Source organism: Boleophthalmus pectinirostris, unplaced genomic scaffold, assembly GCF_026225935.1.
Source record: "Boleophthalmus pectinirostris isolate CB_2022bp ecotype Guang Dong unplaced genomic scaffold, ASM2622593v1 HiC_scaffold_6, whole genome shotgun sequence".
Taxonomy (NCBI): Eukaryota; Metazoa; Chordata; class Actinopteri; order Gobiiformes; family Gobiidae; genus Boleophthalmus; species Boleophthalmus pectinirostris.
The window spans coordinates 18,095,854-18,109,052 of record NW_026571447.1 but is presented as its reverse complement, the minus strand read 5'-3'; the positions used below and the strand labels follow the sequence as shown (position 1 = coordinate 18,109,052).

The window sequence follows — 13,199 nt, the reverse complement described above, 5'->3', positions numbered from 1 at the left end:
TGTCTCATTCATTACTAACGCTAATTCTCCTACAAGATATGACTGCAAAGGAACTTTTCTCGCTACAAAACCAAGGCACTGTCATTGACTACAGTGGCAAGGTTCCTGTGGAGCACCTGGACTATGGTTACATAGATCAATGCAAAGATGTGACGTATTTGGAAAAGATTTTAAAAGTATTGAGGTGTGTGTGAGTCTGATATGCTTGGACAAAATTAGATGTTTGATTCTTTATCCAAATTATATAATATTATTGCTATGATATATTATTGCTAAGGTCTGGAGAGGAGGGCATTTATCCTAATCTCATCAGTTTCTGTGAGACCCGTCTTGAACTGCTTGACCCAAAGAACAGACTTCTCAGAACAGACAAACAAGCCGCTACAGCAGCCAGCCTGTCCAAAGATGAATGGGGACAAATTGTTAATGATTTCAAGGTTGGTTTATTAAATATAACATTAAATTCTTATTTAATTGTATGTAACTATCTTGTCCTTGCCTGTTATACTTTCAGATGTGGCAAGAAGAATCCAAAAAGATTGAAGATTCATTAAAACAACAACCCCTTTTTACTGATATAACAAAAGAAAACATACCACCTATAAGAGGTTCTAATCAGTCAGTTCCACTCAATAAGGTATAAATGTGACCATTATCCTGTCTTTTATCAATGACAATTGATTAATTCCCCCATTACTTTTGTGTCAGGGTATCCGACAAAAACAAAACAAAAATCTCTCTAAACGTCCTCTCCCACGTGACTATCGAGAATGGGACAAGTGAGTTCTAACTTTATTTTGCTCAACTATCTACTCGTGCAAATTCCACCATTAATAAATGTAATTATGTTGTCTATAATTTATTTTATTTCCCCTGAATTAGGTTTGATGTAGAGAAAGAATGTGAACAAATTGACAGTAACAATAATACCACAAATGACCCACCTGCTGCTGTTAACACAGGACTGTCCAAACTCAAAACTAACTTGGATGCCTCATGTATGCATTTCCTGTTTCTATGACAATTTAAACATATACTTAGATATCTAAATAAATATGAATATTTAAATCTTCTGATTGCAGTATTGACCGAACAGGAGCAGCTCATCCTAGCCACACGTGAGAAGGACAAAGGCAATGAAGCTTTTAGAGCCAAGGATTATGAGGAAGCTATTGCATACTATTCCAGGTCTATTTTTTTATTTTCTATTTATTTATATTTGCATAGTGTTAATTAGAAATGTGCCCACTCTAACCAAAAATGCATATTATATCATACATATAATGTTGGCATCAATAAGCAAAAAATACTGTATTTTTTTATATTAATAACCATAACTCCAAACTGCATTACATTTCCTCTCCCTTCAGCTTTAACTAGTTTTCTTTTGCTCTACTATTAATGTATGATTGTTTTTATTCACAACAGGAGCATTTCCATTTTGCCAACAGTTATAGCTCATAATAACAGAGCCCAAGCAGAAATCAAACTGAAGCGCTGGAACATTGCCATGAAAGACTGTCAAAAAGTCCTCCAGATGGAGCCGGGAAATATTAAAGGTAACTATTTGCTTACATTTTTTTTTTTTAAATCTCTGATTAATCTGACTTAAATGTGTGTTACCACATACATCGGCCAACATCATATAAATTATTATTTAGGGTCTGTCTTTTGCAATTAGCTGATTATTGGCAACTTATTTGATGTTAAGTCAAAATATTACAAACTTCATTCAGTTATGTAAATGCCATTTCCTCCACAGCGTTACTACGTCGAGCTAGCGTGTACACAAACACAGGGAGGTTTGAAACTGCAGCTGAAGATCTGAGGACAGTGCTCAAGCAGGAGCCCCAGAATCCTGCAGCTCTGGTTGGTACTGTTGTAACAATAACCTTTTCCATCCACTAGATGTCACTGCATCTCTGAGAGAAAAATACACATGACCATGGAAAACGGAAAAAAAAAACGTTTCTTTTGGTATTTTGTTATGTTTCATATAAATAGTGTCTGTTCCTCCAGTTTTTGCAAGGCAAGATAAGAGTCTGTAATTTGACTTCAAAGCAGTGGCTTTATAAATCTTTAATTATTTTATGTTTTAGAAACTTCTGTCTGAAACTGAACTGAAGATGCAGGAGGAGCGAATGACAGAGAAGAAACGCAAAGGGAAGAAAATTCTGGTCCAAGAAGTGGATGAGGATGACAGTCACAATGATGAGACTGAAGCAGGACTGCAGGGTGAGACTTTTTGGTCTTATGCATAATCAGTAATTTGTGACATAACTTTTTATGTCATGTTTTAAACTAGTTCAAAAGATACACTATTTTTGTTCAGTCTATTAATTGCAATTGCAACTGTCCAACTTTTAACCATACAAACTCACACCCTTATTACAATATACAATAATATTATATATATATATATATATATATATATATTATATATATATATATATATATATATATATATATATATATATATATATAGTTAGTTACAAGTACCTTGGTATCCCACAAGCAAATGGCAACCTTGAAGAGGCAACAAGGAAAGTGGCTACGGCCAAATACCTGCAAAGAGTGAGGCAAGTCCTAAGAAGCCAGCTCAATGGCAAGAACAAGGTGCAGGCAATCAACAGCTACGCCCTGACAGTGATCAGATACCCTGCAGGAATTGTAAGCTGGCCAAAGGAGGAGATACAGACCACAGATGTTAAGACACGAAAGCTCCGTCCCAAATCCAGCACCCTGAGACTGTACGCAGGCCGGAAGGAAGGAGGCCGAGGACTAGTGAGTGTGGGAAGCACTGTCCAGGATGAAACATCCAAGCTCCTTGAGTGCATCAAGGACAAGGCCCCGACAGATGAGGTGCTCAGAGAATGTCTCAGACAGTGGGGTCCAGAGGAAGAGGTGCTGGGGGGACCATTATGGCAGGACAAACCCCTACATGGGGCGAACCACCGGAACATAACTCAAGTGGCTGATATCAAGAAATCCTACCAATGGCTTGAGAGGGCTGGTCTGAAGGACAGCACAGAGGCACTGATCCTGGCTGCTCAGGAGCAGGCCCTGGGCACTCGAGCAATAGAGGCCCAGATCTACCACACCAGACAAGACCCACGGTGTAGACTGTGCAAAGAGGCTCCTGAGACAGTCCAGCACATAACTGCAGGGTGTAAGATGCTGGCAGGGAAAGCATACATGGAGCGACATAACCAAGTGGCGGGCATAGTGTACAGAAACATCTGTGCAGAGTACGGGCTGGAGACCCCAGGATCAAGGTGGGAAACACCTCCAAACGTTGTGGAGAATGACCGAGCAAAGATCCTGTGGGACTTCCAGATACAGACTGACAGAATGGTGATGGCGAACCAACCAGACATAGTGGTGGTGGATAAGAAACAGAGCAGAGCCGTGGTGGTGGACATCGCAATACCAAGCGATGGTAATATCAGGAAAAAGGAACATGAGAAACTAGAAAAATACCAGGGGCTCAAGGAGGAGCTGGAGAGAGCCTGGAAAGTAAAGGCATCAGTGTTGCCTGTGGTGATCGGAGCACTCGGGGCTGTAACCCCCAAACTGGAAGAGTGGCTACAACAGATACCGGGAAAACAATGGACATCTCAGTCCAGAAAAGTGCAGTACTGGGAACAGCAAAGATACTGCGCAGAACTCTCAAGCTCCCAGGCCTCTGGTAGAGGACCCGAGCTGAATGAGGGTGAGAGAGACCTACCACCGTGGAAGACTAAAAACCATACTGATTCTTATCCTCATAATGTATCACTTTAAAAGAACCAAATCATTAAATGTAAAATTAAATGTAAAATTTCTTTCTGTCTAATGCAAAGACTTCAAAATACCTTTTAGGTATGCACTTATCATTTTAACTAAAGTGTGCTCTCTTTACTTTAATTTAGACCCTACTATAGCTGCCTAGTCTAGGATTTACCCTCTAATCCACTCATGGCTTTGCCAAACATCAGAGTAAGCCACGAATAGCAGGACAGACAGTCATTTTCCCACAAATCTTCAAGCCGTGTTGCTATAGATAGATGAGACTCCCCTTTTTGGACTGTGGTAACGTGACTATGACTCAGAGAGGGTGCGTGTGTGAGCTGTGAGCCCTGCCCCCACACAGTGTAGTGTAAAACCCTGAGAGCCAGGAGCTTCCTGGTACTCCCTGCTCTAATGTGGTTTGAGTCCCTCCCCCACTGTGATGTAACAGCTACTACTTCCGCTATGTAACAGGATAGTATCTTTACCTAAAACATTCAAAATAATTGAAAGGAAATATACATCAGACTACTTCAAATACATTAATTAAGTAATTAACTAAATGTGTAATATTATCTCAGGGTTTTTACTAAAGTCAAGGACTGGATGTGTTTTGATCAGATTGTGTTCACTTTACAGTATTTATACAAAATGCTTTATTTATTATTAAGGACGCAAAGTTTTTAATAAAATTGTTTTTATCAAGTCAACCATTAAAACTATGAGCCAATTTGATCTGCATGTAATGTTTAGAAATCATGCAATTATATAAACAACAATTTAATAGTGAATGGGCATTTAGTGTAAGCTAATTTCATTTGCTAAGTGTTTCTATTTTCTTGTTATATTGAAATGCCAACTTCCTGTGGGAGTGTCAGCATTCGTCCCTCACTCTCTGGCCCCTCCCTCTCTGTTGCAGCTTGTCCGGTTGAACGTATACAGCCTCAAGGAGGGGAGGTGAGTTCAGCCGCTCCGGCTGAAAGCCCAGACATGGGTAACGCTCAGAAGAAGCCCCACGGCAAAGGGGACAGCAGCCCTCACAGCGATACTGGGAACTCCCATCATCACCACCATGCTCCCTGGAGAGGAAAGACGAGCAGTGCTGATAAATACAAAGTCAACCATGAATCTAAGGACAAGGTAGCCAACGGGACAGGCAAGAGAGGTTCCAATGCCTCAACACAGGAAGATCAGAGCGGTAAGACTCCTGCTGGGGGACAGGCTAAAGAGACTGTCAACCTGGACGCCCCATGTGGAGCCCTGCCCCCACCTCTGTCCAGACTCAAGAATGAGGGAAACCTGCTGTTTAAGAATGGACAGTTCGCTGATGCACTGGAGAAATACTCACAAGCCATTCAGGGCTACACAGACTCAGGTAAGGACTGGACAAGGCATTATGTGTGGGCTATCCATTATAACAGAGGTATTCAGTTTCACTTTGTGTTATTCAAATACAAGTAAATAGGCCCATGGGACTTATTAGTACAGTCCATTAGGCTATATTAGCAATAAATCAAAGGTCATGTCCTTGTAGTTACACTAGGAGGACCTCTAGTTTATTATTTTCTATTTTATTACATTATATTACTAAAATTAGAACAGCACGTGATCCATTTAAATAGGGGACATTTTGAACACTCATGATAAAGCAATGTAATAAACCTCCCAGATTGAGTGCCTTGATGCTAAGTGTGTTGCGTCACAGTGATGCAGTGGATACTGACAGTGTTTTTAGCCTCAGCCTGGTGCTAAGCCTCTCAGCTCAGGTCTGACACAGGGTCACATGACTAGAGCCACTCACTGTGAAATTGAATCTGCAGGGCTATAACCCGTATCGAGCAGGAGAGAGTGAAAGAGAGTAAGTGGACAATTGACGGAGGAAGAGAAACGGCTGCTTGTCAGGACTCTCATCATGTGCTTACGCTGTGTTTTCCTGCGGCCATTCATAATATGGGCACTGCACTGCTGAATGTGCAGGTAGTGAGGCACTGAGACGCATCCAGATTTCATTGAGAATATTGGTTTACATTTGTCATAAAGAAATGGGAGAATACTGTGATTGTGATATGACCGTAGCATATCATGTCATATGCAGTATAATCTGAGGACATGTACAACTCTAATGTACAGTTTAATGATAGTGCTTCACAGTGACCTCATGACTCCTTTTAAATGTTGCAGCAGTGTGTGAAAGCCCAGCACTGCAGCATGTACATGTGGATATACAGTATGTATGATGAATTATGCCTCAAAAGATGAATCATCTAAATGACTTGACTATAAATAACAGCAGCTATAAAAAGTACATTTTATTGTCATATGATCGTTCAAATTGTCAAATAGACTGCAACTCTGAAACACTAATTCTAAATAATTGATCTCACTGGCTTACAAATTAAAACGTTTTTTGCGAGAGCATGTTAACACATTCCATTACCTATTTATAAAAAATGTATGTGCTATTTCAGAACCCCAGTTGAAGTAAATAGCCCACCTCTCACTGTGCATTATACCATGTGCTTTCTGTGTGTTGTACAGGGATCGAAAGCCCAGAGGATCTGTGCATACTCTACTCAAACAGAGCAGCCTGCTACCTCAAAGATGGAAACAGTCAGGACTGCATACAGGACTGCACAAAGTGAGTACACTGAAAAACATCAGGACAAACAGTAAGATAAAGGGTAGGCCATATTGACTACATTAATGTATTTATATTTTTGTTTTTATTCTAGTGAAGTGTCCCTGTAAATGTCTTAGTTTAGGTTCCAGCATCACATCACAAAAAAGCATAATTGGACTCTAAAATATACCATTGGAGTTTAAAGATATGACATTATACTTTTACTTGAAAGATAAATATTTATTTATTTGCATCGTTTTTATTTGTTTCTTAATCCTAGACCACATACGCAATATTCAAATTTCACTCATTTCTAAATAACAGTGGCAGCAAATATAATAATCAAAATATACAAGTGCTTTGTTTTTGTTTTTTTTAGGTGAAAAACACAAGAATCAAACATATATAGTTGTATTGTTTACATACCTGCCAGACAGCAGCATCCACAGTGCAGACAGCAGACTGTGCTCCTGTCTCACCTGGTCTATTTTTACCACAGGGCTCTAGAGCTGCAGCCCTTCTCCCTCAAGCCTCTGCTGCGCCGGGCTATGGCTTATGAGTCTCTGGAGCGCTACCGAAAGGCCTACGTGGATTACAAGACTGTCCTGCAAATAGACATGAGCGTCCAGGCAGCACACGACAGTGTCAACAGGTACTGGTCTCTCTATGTGGTAGAAAAACACAGCAAAAAGAACTAGGTCAGATAGACAATAAGTGACTAGTGGACCGCTTATAAGATGGGTGTGGAGTTAGTAGAAGTAGTAGCAGTAGTGTTAGTAGTGTTACTGATCACCAGTAAAGAACATTTGCTTGTAGGAAGATGTCATGTACCCATTTAAACAACTATGTAAAATACCAAAAATGAAAAATATTATTAAGTTATTATGAGGCTGTGTTGTATTTACAAGATAACCTTTAAATATATCACGTTTCAGAATCACTGACCCATTGATGATACAGCATGGTTTCATTGTACCATTTAGATTTATTTTTTTAAAGATTAAATATTCCTATAGAATATAACAGTACTTACAACTACTAGTAGATCATCTATCTAAAGCTAGCAGATTTGTTACAAGCTAATTAGGGCTTTACGACTAATACATCCTCTTCGTTACATAATCCAACATCTCCCGCATGGCCTTATGCCCAAAATAGTGGTAGTTTTTTAGTTAATATTATGATTTAACTTCCCCATTCCAGGATCACTCGGTTGCTGATTGAACAGGATGGTGGTGACTGGAGAGATAAGCTCCCGGAGATCCCTCTGGTGCCCCTGTCCGCTCAGCAGCACCGCAAGCCGGAGCAACCCAGTGAAGAGGTGCTGCAGGCACGCGCAGACAAGGCCAAAAGAGACGCAGGTGTGTAGCAGCAATAACTTAGCACAATGCATTATAATGGCAAATGGGAAAAGTTAGAAGTTCCCTTGGGCGTGAATACACAGTAGTTTGTATGGATACCTGTGGCTGTATTATATGGTTTATCAGAAAGTAAATAGTCTGGAAAGTTACACACTAAAAGAAGGTATATTACAAAAATAAATCCAACAAATTAACTGCTCTATGAAAATTGGTTGTTTAATATCTGTGTGGTCTTATATTTGTTCTGATAGAGCTCAAAATCATTTTAAAACTATTCAGGAAAGGTTCATTTCTGTCCTGACACCTATTCTCTCAAATGACCATCTAATTTCGATACTAGTTTTAGTATTGATTAGTATTTGCAATACTTTTGACAACCCTACTGTCTAATCTGTTACAAAAGTAAAAGTCATGTAATTTTATAACCAGATTTGTATACTGAGACAATACACGTTTGCCATAAGCCACAATGACAAAGTTTTTAGTTTTTAAATTAATCAACATATACATTCTGTCTGCTGTCCACTTAAATACTCCATCTTCTCTGTCACTTGTGCTGATCCAGAGTTTGTGTCACCTCTCTTCTCTGACGGTGCAGTTCCTGTTCCCCTGGCTCAGGCTAAAGCTGTTATATTTAAGCACTATAATGAAAGAATAGCCCCGCTGGCACAATGCTGCTCCCCCTAGACCCTCTGCAACAAATTGATTAGCCTCCGTCCGCTCTGTGAATGATCGCTGAGTTGACTTTCATGCATCACATCTCACACAACCATTCCAAGGTCCATGGGTTCAAAATGTCTCTATTTTAAAAGACAAATGGCCTATTGCTATTATTTATTATAGATGTTATTAAGAATTTGACCTATAGAGCTAAACACTTACCGCAACACAATAAACTTATGTCTACTGGAAAAATGAACATCACATTTACTGTGAGTGGGTGGGACTGTGGAGCTCCATTAAGGAAATGGCCACTGACTGCTCTCTGTAGTTTGATCCAATTGACTAGTGACTACAGCTGGTTAGGAATGTAACAATAACCAAAGTATCATGATACTGTATCGTCAAAGGTCTCACGGTAATAACGTGGGCACTCACAAACATTTCTTTGCATAAATGTATTGTTATAGTACAGCTTTAACTAAAAAAACAGAGAGAACTACATATCCCATGATCCTTTGCTTTCAGTCCAAGTTATTAAACACTTTTAAATCTTAATTATTTGGACTCTAACAGGAAAGTAGCATATTCACAGTTTTGTTAGCCTCCACAAAATATCACAATAAATATCATACCCAGAGATGCATATTGTGGAAATATTGTATCTGGAGAATTGAATATTGTTACATCTTTACAATTGATGCTGGCTATTTACAGACAGTATTAGGCAGGTGGTCAGAATATTATGGCTGATCTGTCTAAATTGTTAGCTTTACTCTAAGGCCTTATGTTTGTATGTTCATAATGACATTGCTTTTGTTTAGTACTTGCTGACTGCACCCTGGTTAGATGCTAAAACTGCATTTTTTTACACTTTTTTTTTTTATCTTCTTTTGCCTTGCAGAGCACAGAGTAGAAGTCCAGTTCTCAGCTCTGAAGCAGGAAGGGAATGATTGTGTAAAAAAAGGCGAGTACAAAGACGCTGTGGGGAAGTACACGGAATGCCTTAAGCTGAAGCCGGAGGAGTGTGCCATCTACACAAACAGGTCTGAGGCTGCATGTTTCACTTTTATTTCCCTTAATAGAACTTCTGTTACTGTAACTCTTTGCATTCAATAGATAACCTTAAAACAAACAACTTTTTAATGTGTAATTTAAAAGTTGTTTGTTGCCAATATGTAAAAAATATTGTTACCAATCCAAACCAACTTAAATAAATTATTTAACTGATATAAGAATGTTAGTGTTATCAATAGAGTAAAATTATGGTATTTTTTTTTAAATCTCTGGAATCAGATCCAAATTGGCATATCATTCAAGAAGCAGCTGGTTGATTTTTGGCTACATTAACGTCATAAACCATTCATATGTTCTCGAATATTCAATAAACTCACAGTGGACAGGTTGGACTAGATTCATGGTCACCTGGTCAACCATTCATTTTCACAAGAGGGAGAGATTTTACCAAGTCAATAGCCAAATAAACAATTTTTGGACATGGATAGTTTATTTTTCTTGAAAATGTTTAAAAATGTAATTAAATGCTAGAAGTAAACAGTTTTATATGTTTAGTTAATTTATATAAAGATCCACACATGCTTTTTATATAAATGCTAATTGATATCATTTACATGTAGAGCCCTGTGCTACTTGAAGCTTGAGAGGTTTGCAGAGGCCAAACAAGACTGTGATGCAGCCCTGAAGTTAGAGCCCACCAATAAGAAAGCCTTCTACAGACGCGCCATGGCCAATAAAGGGCTCAAGGTAAAGGGGGAGATAAACGTGTGGGGATGTGATTAATAAAAAATTACATTCTACGACCGAAAATGTAAACCAGACCAGTACATGAAATACATTTGTGTGTGCACTCTAGGACTACTTGGCCTGCAGTTCAGATTTACAAGAAGTGCTGCACCAGGACCCCAATGTCCAGGAGGCCGAGAAGGAGCTGGAAGAGGTCACCGTGCTGCTGAGACAGAGCCTGGCTAATGCAAACACTAATGCTAACAGTAATGCTTCACCAGCCAAAACCAGGAAGAGCGTCCCCATTACAGAGGTACAATACAGCTATCACTACAGTAAACCATCACAGGGCAATAAGGAGTTTCAGGCATTAAAAACTCCAGTGTAACCACCACTGTTGTGTAATGCTTTAATACAGGATGTGTGAACTATGTTGCGTGGTTGTGACATTTTAGAAAAAATGAACTCAAATGTCACTCAAGAAAAGGGGAAAATGGGAACAAGTGAGGCTTTGTACTTTCAAGCTATACAGTAGCTGTTTATTTGTAGGCTCGAAGTAATGTTTTGTCCCTGTACACAAAAAAATTAGAATTAAAAAACTGTATTTTGTTTTTTATCCAAATTTACTGTATTTTGGTTTTTTTTTATCCAAATTTTAATACTTGATGTTGAGGTTCTAACATTTTTCTCAGTTCATCTGTGCACAATGGATTTCTTTCTCTCATGAGGCTGAGGCTCAATTATAGTCTCGGCTATGGGATGTAGGGTGATGCCCCGGTGCCTTTTCCCAGTTCAGACAATGTCCCACATTGTCACTGATAATATATGTATTTTTTACTCACAAAGAAATCAAAGCTTTTTGATGTTGTAATATGTTGGACCTATTGCTATTCCAGTCTGTGCATTACGATTGAGAAAAATAGAAAATCTTGTGTTATTGCAGTAATTATTTATGAGCTAAAAAGACTCAGTCCTCCCAGTCCTCCCATGTTCCACCACATTCAGCAACCTGTCCTTTATCTACAATTTCAGGTGGTCACCCTAGCCACTCGACTACCTGGGAACACACACTTAATTTTCATCTAATTTGACTTTACTGCCCCATAGGTGGATGGGGAGGACACACCCTCAGCTCCTGACAGCAGAGGAGAGAACAGCAGTATTAACCTTAACCCTTCGAACGCCTATGAGTTTGGACAGGCTCTGAGTGCAGCCCGCTGCAGTGGGGACACACAGGCCTGTGCTGAACTGTTAGCCTCTACCCCTCCCCAAACCCTGCCCCAATATCTGAGCACCCAGCTGGATGGACAGACCATAATATTCCTTATGAACGCCATGGATACACATCTACTACAGAGAGATCCAGGTCTGGTCTACCGTCACCTGTGTCACCTCCACACAGCAGACAGGTTCAAGGTAAGAAGGGGCATCAAATAATACAGTGTTATTATAAGACAACGCTTTAGTTTAGTTTGAGTCGCCTTTTATATGGATTGAAGCTAATTAAGTTATCAGTTGGCGTAGTGGTGTTCCTTCAAACCTCAGTTTTCACTATTTCCTGCCTGAGCTGTTATGACGTTACCATGCTTTTGTCAACAGGAATGTTTAGTCATTCATTTGAAGTACTTGTACTTCACTAAAGGGAGCCTGTCCCACGTGCTTTGGGAAAAGGGTGTAGCCCTAGACAGTTGCTTGTTAATCAGTGGGCTAGCACTGACATACTGACAGACAACCTCTAACTACTGCCACACCCAAGAATTAACACAATACAAATAGATCTGCTAACTCCACTGTAAAATGCTGATTTGTGCTATTCTTTATTAGTTTTTATGAAGCTGAAAGGGGTAGAAATATCTGATCCATAATCTGAAAGTTGGCAGTTGAAAGTTGGTTTATATCCTGCTACCAACAACACACATTCTCAGTGTGCCCTTGGGCAAGGCAGTTCAAGCTTTGTATAATTCTGAAGCTGTGGTCATTAAAGCGTTATCGCTTGGCTCTGATGAAACTGTAAATACATTTTGGTCATTTTTCATAGTCAGTGTTAATTCAAAATCTCCTCTGTTGTATTGACAGGTTGCTCTTATGTTGCTTGAGAAGGATGATCGCAAAACCTTGACGCAGCTATTTGACCACCTTTCAGCCACGGAGAGCTCAGCATTCACCAAAAATGACGTGCAAAATCTGGCCAACAAATACATCTAACTCTTTGCATGACTTCAACTAACCCGGGATCTATGCAAAACACAAGGCACAAGGACTCCAGTGTGCAATAAGAGCCAGAATCCCTCTACTTTGTGCTTGAATCAAAGACTAGGACTGTGTATTTTTTGCTATGCAGATGTACTTTTCTACCACCATCAAATACATGAACGGGTTGTGTAAGAGTTGATGCAATATATGTAATGTGGACTATTCACTTATTGATAAAGTGGGGGCAATGTACAGTGTTACGTAACAAGATCAGCTCAGGTCAGATACAGCTGCTATGAACTGGTTTATTGAGTATAAGGTTTATGTGGAGTTTAGTTCTTTGGAGAGGATGTAGATTTATATTGATAGCATGAACAAAAATATGGAAAATACACTCTTGGCTTCCCCTAAAATGGTCTTGTAACAATTAAAAGTTGTGACATATCTGTCAAGTTATCAGTCTCCTTTGCCTGCTACCACCACGTCTGCTTCCAAACTTGCACAAATTGTCATCTAAAGTCGTTCCTGGTCCATTATACCTTCCAGGTAATGCAAACTTTGATCCAATACAACACACTATACTAAACTTATGACCCCTAGTGGCATAATAGGTTTACCCACTCAAAGTCAAAGCTGGAACAGTCAATAGTGAAATCAGGTCACTAGTTAAACACTGAACTAGGCTAAAATAGTAACATTTATCTGACTGTCAATTAAAACTATACATTTCTTTCTTATTTTTTGGCAAAGGGGCACAATTCTGAAAGTTTATTAGTTTATTAAATTAAGAAACTTTTTTTATTTGACAACTTGTTGAGGTTATTTTATTCTGAAAGGAAATATCTGTTGCATTC

At 39.2% G+C, this 13,199-nt stretch overlaps 1 protein-coding gene across 1 annotated transcript; it reads left to right on the top strand.

The window, feature by feature from the left end:
- The first annotated feature begins 36 nt into the window (after nt 1–36).
- spag1b (sperm associated antigen 1b) lies at nt 37–12,797 on the top strand. The gene is made up of 18 exons (XM_055163836.1): nt 37–184; nt 278–437; nt 515–637; nt 709–779; nt 883–998; nt 1,083–1,188; nt 1,429–1,559; nt 1,763–1,869; nt 2,100–2,235; nt 4,688–5,143; nt 6,307–6,406; nt 6,888–7,040; nt 7,592–7,749; nt 9,314–9,455; nt 10,047–10,173; nt 10,283–10,465; nt 11,260–11,568; nt 12,229–12,797. The coding sequence occupies exons 1-18, from the start codon at nt 39–41 to the stop codon at nt 12,355–12,357; spliced, it is 2,853 nt and encodes a 950-aa protein (XP_055019811.1). The 5' UTR covers nt 37–38; the 3' UTR covers nt 12,358–12,797.
- The last annotated feature ends 402 nt before the right edge of the window (nt 12,798–13,199 follow it).

Bases quoted from the DNA above. Each gene is read 5' to 3' on its own strand.
- spag1b (XM_055163836.1), top strand. From the start codon at position 39: ATGACTGCAAAGGAACTTTTCTCGCTACAAAACCAAGGCACTGTCATT. The intron at 1,870-2,099 runs GTTGGTACTGTT...TTTATGTTTTAG, and splicing joins CCCAGAATCCTGCAGCTCTG to AAACTTCTGTCTGAAACTGA. The intron at 7,750-9,313 runs GTGTGTAGCAGC...TTTGCCTTGCAG, and splicing joins CAAGGCCAAAAGAGACGCAG to AGCACAGAGTAGAAGTCCAG.